Raw genomic sequence first — 7,660 nt, 5'->3', positions numbered from 1 at the left:
AGTGATGGATATTTGATGGCCAATCAATTACGTAGAGGAGAGATCGGCGAACCAGTTGAATTGGTTGCTCAAATAGTGCAAGACGGTCCGATTGGGTTAAATTGCTGATATAAAGCATGGCTGGCGGATGTATTGATGGAGTCCCGAGTCGGAAACTGAACCTTTTCGTTTTATGCGACATGTGGCCAAGTTATCTTTGGCTTAATTACTATGCATTCATTAACAAGCGGAGGACTCTATCTCTATTGTAAGTCAGGTTGTCGTCAACATGGTCAGGCGCTGTTAAATACTATTGGAGTTCGGAGGGAGAAAGAGATTAAGCTTAAAAGAACAGAAATATGATGAAGAGCACTTGACGGACTGAGTTTGCGAATGAATATCAATCTTCTATTGTCGATATCTAGACTTTTTAATTTTTATTTAAATGTTTGAAAATTAGACATGACGAATGATGTGTTAGCCAGCTGCGTTGATGAGCAGCATGGGTTTCTCCACTACGAACTAAATTAAAGCTGCAATTTTCACGCAAGGAACATCCCCAATCAAAATGGTTATCCACAGTTAAACTGGGAAGTGTCAAGATTAGTTCTTACAACTGAGTTTATTTAGACTTTATCAAGGCATTTGATGCCTCTCACAATAACATTTAGAGTTAAAAGTGTTGAAAATTTGTGCACTTTCATATAATTATAAAGCAGAAAATTAATTTTTTACTTTCCCCTTTCCAAAACTCAGGCTCTCCCTCATTTTCTAAGGGAACTATAAATCGCCACATTTCTCTTCCTTTTTTTGTTTTTCGGTTTTGCACAAATCTTCGGCTAAAATCGGTCCGAAGGATCACCTGATAGTTGATCAACGCGAGAATACGAATTGAAATATGTTATGATGTCATAACTGTAATATTCAGAACGATAAGAGAACTTTGTTTCCACAATACCTTTCGATTTTGTATAATGACTTGTTTCTAGGTTGAAGCGCTTTAATCAATTTCTCTACAAGATAAAAGCCTTGCTGTTTTAAAAACGGCCGTTCAGAGCTCGGGAATACGCCAGCAATATAGAAATGGATTGATAGACGAGTTCATGAATGCTGCAGCAACCGAAAAGGTCCAGAGAATTATCGAGGTTGCATTATTAATAGCTGAAATAATATGAACAAAAAATGATGGAGTGTAGCATAAAATCATGACGAGAAAATATATGAAGATATTTTTTGCACTGTTAGTTGATTGTCGTATGTGATGGTTGTTTGTATCAGTTGAATTTTCCAGTGCTTGTTGTTGAACTTAAATTTGCAACTGATGCCGGCGAACAATTCGGTGAATCTTGATAAAACAAACCAAGCAAACTAAAATGCAAATTGTGATACAAAAAGCTGCAAGAAAGTAATGAATACTCGGCGACCAAGTAAATGAAAAAGAGAATAACGTGATAATACATCAAACAGTTATTATGGTGTAGATTGTCCGGCTTGTTGTCATTAAATTTGGGTTCTGCAGGTTATAGCAGAGAGCTAAGAAACGATTAACTGTTATGGCTGTCATTGTCGCGAGAGAGACGCCCCACCCAGAAAATACTCCTCTAGTGCTGGGGCGGTGCTGGGGCGGTGCTGGGGCGGTTCTTACTCTTTCCAATGCTATATAAACTGGTTGTACCACCAATCCCACAAGAAGATCTGAAACAGCCAAATTGCAGAGAACAATGACGGAAGGTGAACGAAGCGATGGCGTCCCCAATATGACGACTAACACAAGAGCGTTACCGATGATGGATAGCAACATCAAAGGTGCATTGAGGATGCAGTTTGGAATTACCACTGTCTCAAAACCAGTTTTATGGTTAGCTGATGAGTTACTGGAATAGTTTGCTTTAAATTTGCTGGTCATCATTGTGCGTTCTAACCTTCTCTTTGTTTGCACGGATTGGAGATGATCAAAAGTTGTAACACGAGTGGAAATTACAAATAAAGAGCAATTTTGTTGCCTCGGTCATAACGCACGAATCACGCTGTGCTCGGTCCGTACGTCATGACCTTAGGTCCAATTTTCCGGTGCGGCCCTCTCACTCTGTCACTAAGTACATGTTATTACCATATGGTCGTGAATTTATTTCCACGTCAATTTCAGCCAAACGGGTTGCACTGTGCGAGCTCATCAGCATATTTATCAAGCTATTTCGAAGTAGAAGGAAGAGTTCACAAACAAAGGAGAACGGGTTATTGTAGAGCAACTTCTTCTGGTTGAGTTTTGCTTGTCCTTGAGTGGCTTCTCTCTCAATAAAGTGATGAAGAATTGACAAACGAAAACAAAGTAAGACATTAAGTAATGTTGTCTTTCTCTGACTCATTTGTCGACACATTGAGAACATTACCTGAGTAGAAAAAATCTGTAATAGGAAGTTTACAAAACTTAACTAAACTGAAACGATCTCGAATGCATCCAACCAAATAAGAGGGATCTCAAAAGTTATTCTGCTGATCTGCGCATAATCTGCATAAATTAAATGGACTCTTTTACTCTTTTACTCTGTGTGTATGCAGAAACTGCACACACACAGAGGTAACAGTTGAATCTAAATTAAAATATTAAGAGAAACGAAGACAGCAAGGTATCGTTTTCCTATGGATATTAAATTCCTTTATTCTTTGTAATTATAATTAAGGTTTCTAGAGTCTCTTGTTTGTAGTTTTCTGGTTCTTTTTTAAATATAATTTTCAAACCATACCATAGAATTTAAAGTCAAACAAATAAAAAGGAAATTATTTGCATATTTCGCGGAATTGCACCCACCCTTTCCGATGTGAGCTACGATCTTATTCATGACCTGAACACGCTGAACAAAACCTTCAATTATTTTCACAATGACGACAAGCAAATTTGAAGTGAACTATTCCAGCAACACAGAATCCAACTCCAAGAGTGGTTTTGAGACAGTAGTTTTAGCAAACTGCATCCTCAATGCACCTTTGATGTTGCTATCCATTGTTGGTAACGCTCTTGTCTTAGTCGCCATATTGAGGACGCCATCGGTTCGTTCACCGTCTGTCATTTTTCTCTGCAATTTGGCTGTTACAGATCTTCTTGTGGGGTTGGTGGTACAACCAACTTATATAGCAGAACAACTAGTAAGAACGGTCCCAGCACTAGAAGAACCAGTTAGAGCTATGGGATTTGCCATGTGCGGTGTCTCTCTGTCGACGATGACAGCCATAACAGTGGATCGTTTCTTAGCTCTCCACTATCACATGCAGTACCCGAATTTAATGACAAAAAGCCGGGCAATCTATACGATAATAACTATTTGGTGTATTATCACGTCATTCTCTTTTTCAATTCTTTGGTCGCTGCGCATTTATTATGTTCTTGCAGCTTTTTGTATCACAATTTGCCTTTTAGTTTGCTTGGTTTGTTTCATCAAGATTTACCGAATTGTTCGTCGGCATCAGTTGCAAATTCAAGTTCAACAACAAGCTGTGGAAAATTCAATCGATACACATGAACAGCAAATACGACAATCAAATAGGAGTGCAAAAAATATTTTTATATATTTCCTCGCGATGATTTTATGTTACTCTCCATTTTTAATTGCTGTAATTATTTCAGGTTTTACTAGTGTAGATTTCAAAGTTATACAGACTTTCCCATTCACTGTAGCACACATGAACTCGTCTATCAATCCATTTTTGTATTGTTGGCGTATGACCGAGCTCAGAATGGCAGTTTTTAAAACAGTGAAGCTTTTTTCTTGTAGAAAAACGGATGAAAGAGTTCTACCCTAGAACTAAATCGAAAGAAATCTTTCGCGAGGTCTTGTGCAAAATATAAGGGTTCATTAGAAAAAGCTCCCCGATCGTTGTAACGTGCACAAGCATCAATATCTTGTATTCTTGAGTTAACCAAGGAAAGGGTGGTCCATAGGAAAAATTTTTGGCCCAAAGTCTTCGCATTTAAGTAAAAAGAAGGAAAGAGGAGATATGAAATTTAGATTCCCTCGAAGGTAAGAGGGACCTTTGACGATAAAATAGCGAGAGAAACTAAAATAAAATTCCGTGTGTCAATGCTTTTAGCACTAACATGGTATTGTTCGAGGACAAATTAAGCCTTTAAAGGTTAGGAAAAAGGAAAAATATTCACATATGGAATACGACAAACGCCTTAGGGAAGCACCATCAGTTAAGAGGATGTTATTTAAAGGGGAAGGAAAGTCAATAAATATAACCCACAATGCTACAACTATGAAATTCAATATAATGTCTTTTTTTGGATACTCTGTGCCAGGTTTTCTTTTATTTTTCTCGAGATTTTAAAGGGATATAATGTAGCTGGGGTAAATTAAGACTTTCAGTTCATCGGTTGACTGAGAGGGAAAGTTGTTGATAGACAGTACGTCAGGTAAATTTTTACCACATGGTGAAGAATTTATTTCCGCGGCAATTTCAGCCGATTAGTATGTACATACGAGCTCTTTAGCATATTAGTCTATTTTGACTTTGAATGAGGAGTTTGAGCTGAAGGAGAGGACGTTTAGAGTAAATTTGTTTTCTTTATCCATGCTGTTAATTGGAGAATATGGGTGACACATTTAAGTTATGGTCTCTATCGATAAACTGATGAACTGACACACGAAGGCTTGTTTTATATAAAGTAAATAATGTTTGCTTTTCCCTGTCATGTTTCGGGACATTAAGGCCCTCAGTAACGTAAAAAAAAAAATCTGTTGTAAGCAGCTGAGGAATTAAAACGAAGGCAAATGATCTCGAATACTTCCATCCAGACCATAAGGATCTTAAAACGGTTTTCTAAGGCAAATGATCTCGAATACTTCCATCCAGACCATAAGGATCTTAAAACGGTTTTCTAACCAAACATGGAAAACAGAAGATGCTATTCACATACAGAAATAACAGATGAATCTAATTGATTTCTTAACATGTCTTTGTTTTTAAAGTCGTGATCACTTAATCAAGAGAGAAGCCAATAACGAACTAGTAACATTTAATTGAAATGTGTCACCTCATGTCTTAAATTAATAGCGAGGATAAAAGAAGCTACTCTTCTCTAAACCTCTTCTACTTTGTTTTAAAATTATTCTTTGAACGTAAAAAAAAGCTCGATCAATGTAACAATGAACTCGCAATGTGTATTCCGACTGGCAGAAGTCGGCTCGAAAATGAATTCATTACCATGTGGTAATACTTTATCTTATGAGATGTCCTTTAACGACTTTCGCGTTCAGTTCGCTTCTATTTGACCTCGGAAATCGTACGCTCCGTAAAAAAACAAGAGAAAAGCATGGCAAAATCATGCAGAAAGTATTTAAGAAACACCATATGCAAAGTTATGTTGTGGGCTGTTATCCGTAACGACTTCGTTTAGGTTTAAAATCTATTAACTTTTATACGACTTGGTAAAGTTCATGCTTCTGATAATACTCTTTTTTGTTCCCAGCCATAACTGTATTGGATAAAAAGAGCTTAAACATATTCATGAGAAACTGACAAGCATATTGAAATTAAAACGGTTGAGATGAAGCAATGGATATTTGATGGCCAAAATGTAGAGGAGAGATCGGCGAACCAGTTGGATGCGCAAATAGTGCAAGACGGTCCGATTGGATTAAATTGCTGATATGAAGCATGGCTGACGAATATATTGATGGAGTCCCGAGACGCAAACTGAACCTTTTCGTTTAATGCGACATCTGGCCAAGTTATCTTTGGCTTATAATTAATTACTATGCATTCATTAGCAAGCGGAGGACTCTATTTCTATTGTTAGTCGGGTTGTCGTCATCATGGTCAAGCGCTGTTAAAAACGACTGGAGTTCGAGGGGAAGAAAGAGGTTATGCTTAAAAGAACAGAAATATGATGAAGAGCACTTGACGGACTGAGTTTACGTTTAATCCATTTCTCTACAAGATAAAAGCCTCGCTGTTTAAAAAACTGCCGTTCGGAGCTCGGGAATAAGCCAGCAATGTAGAAATGGATTGATAGACGAGTTCACGAACACTACATTAACCGGAAAGGTCCAGAGAATTATCGAGTTTAGATTATTTATGGCTAAAATAATATGAACAAAAAGTGATGGAGTGTTGCATAAAATCATGAAGAGGAAATATATGAAAATACTTTTTGCACTCTTTGTTGATTGCCGTATTTGCTGTTTATTTGTATCAGTTGAATTTTCCAGTGCTTGTTGTTGAACGTGAATTTGCAACTGATGCCGATGAACAATTCGGTAAATCTTAATGAAACAAACCAAGCAAACTTAAAAGCAAATTGTGATACAAAAGGCTGCAGGAAAGTAATGAAAACTCGGCGACAGAGTAAATGAAAAAGAGAATAACGTGATAATATCGTGAAAATATCGCAGCATTTATAAGTGCACAAGTCCGAGCGGACTTACACGTATCGTAATTCTCAGGCAACGTCGGTGATTAATTGGCAAAAATACGACAGGATATGGTCAAAGCAAAGAAAACATCAAATCTTCTTGTTGGTTTGGTGTGCTAAAAACACATTTGGCTTTCTCTCCTGGCTCTCGAAATAAATAATTCAGTCTTGATTCTTACCAAAGCGAAATATTTTTGCTCTATGATAAACCCTTATTGACCAAGCTTTTTCGGTCAAGATAGCTTAATAATAGCTTCTTTTTTCTCCGTTTCGTCTCGGTCCATAAAAAAAGCAAAGGAAGAAGTCGGGTGATATCCGGCCATCTTGACCTCACGCTTTGTCAATAACACATATATAATCTTAGAGTCTTCCCTGCAGAAAAAAAGTCCTATGACTGTTGTGACCCACACAGTTACGACATCGTGAGGCATTTGAATTCGTTGATCAACCGGCAGGTGATCGTTTGGAAAGGTCTCAGCCAAAGGTCTCTACATTACCGACGAGGACTGAAGGAAGCGAAATGTAACGAATTATTGATCCCTTAAACGATGAGAAAAAGCCTGGAGTGTGCAACGATTTTCAACACTAATTGCTCTAAAATGTCATTGAAAGAGTACAATTTAACTTCCAATTGTCAAGAAAATGAATAAAAACTGTATATTCTCAATGAATGTAACACATGAAGCCTTCATCAAATGCCTTGATAATACCAAACCAGTTACTGTCGTCAACTAAGCCTGACGCCATATAAATAAAGGGGGTAAGTTTCTAAAGAAACTGCGGTGCTGCGTCGGTGGAAAAGTATAACAGGGTAATTTAGTGTTATCAACTGAGTTGAGAACGAAAATTGGTCACCGTTGAGAGTTAAAAGGCTGACGTTTCGAGCGTTAGCCCTTCGTTAGAGCGATTGACGAAGGGCTCTGACGAAGGGCTAACGCTCGAAACGTCAGCCTTTTTAACTCTTAACGGTGACCAATTTACGTTATCAACTCAGTTGATAACACTGAATTACCCTAGAGCCATATAGTGTAACTATGTGCAAGCAGGTTCATCGGATACGTTCTTCGCGTGCGAATTCTTGGTTACGTTTGTAATAATAAACATAAAAGAAATTACGCGCGTCTGATTGGCTGAAAACGAGTGCATTTTTCATATAACACGAGCGCAAAGCTGTAACATGAGTAGAATTGCAAATAGAGTGCAAGTTTGTTGCTTTGGTCATAATGCACGAGCCTCGCTGTGCTGGGTCCGTACTTCATGACCCTGGGT

General features: G+C 37.8%; 1 protein-coding gene across 1 annotated transcript in view; it reads left to right on the top strand.

The window, feature by feature from the left end:
- Positions 1 to 2,859: 2,859 nt before the first annotated feature.
- The window catches only part of LOC136278251 (beta-3 adrenergic receptor-like), a 6,914-nt gene continuing 2,113 nt past the window's right edge, over positions 2,860 to 7,660 (top strand). The window contains exon 1 of the mRNA XM_066161761.1: positions 2,860 to 3,304. Coding sequence (XP_066017858.1) covers positions 2,860 to 3,304 — 445 coding nt within the window. The remainder of the gene's footprint in view (positions 3,305 to 7,660) is intronic.

This window comes from Pocillopora verrucosa, chromosome 14 (assembly GCF_036669915.1).
Source record: "Pocillopora verrucosa isolate sample1 chromosome 14, ASM3666991v2, whole genome shotgun sequence".
Classification (NCBI taxonomy): domain Eukaryota; kingdom Metazoa; phylum Cnidaria; class Anthozoa; order Scleractinia; family Pocilloporidae; genus Pocillopora; species Pocillopora verrucosa.
Note: the sequence above shows the minus strand (reverse complement) of the source record. Positions and strands in the feature narration are given on the sequence as shown.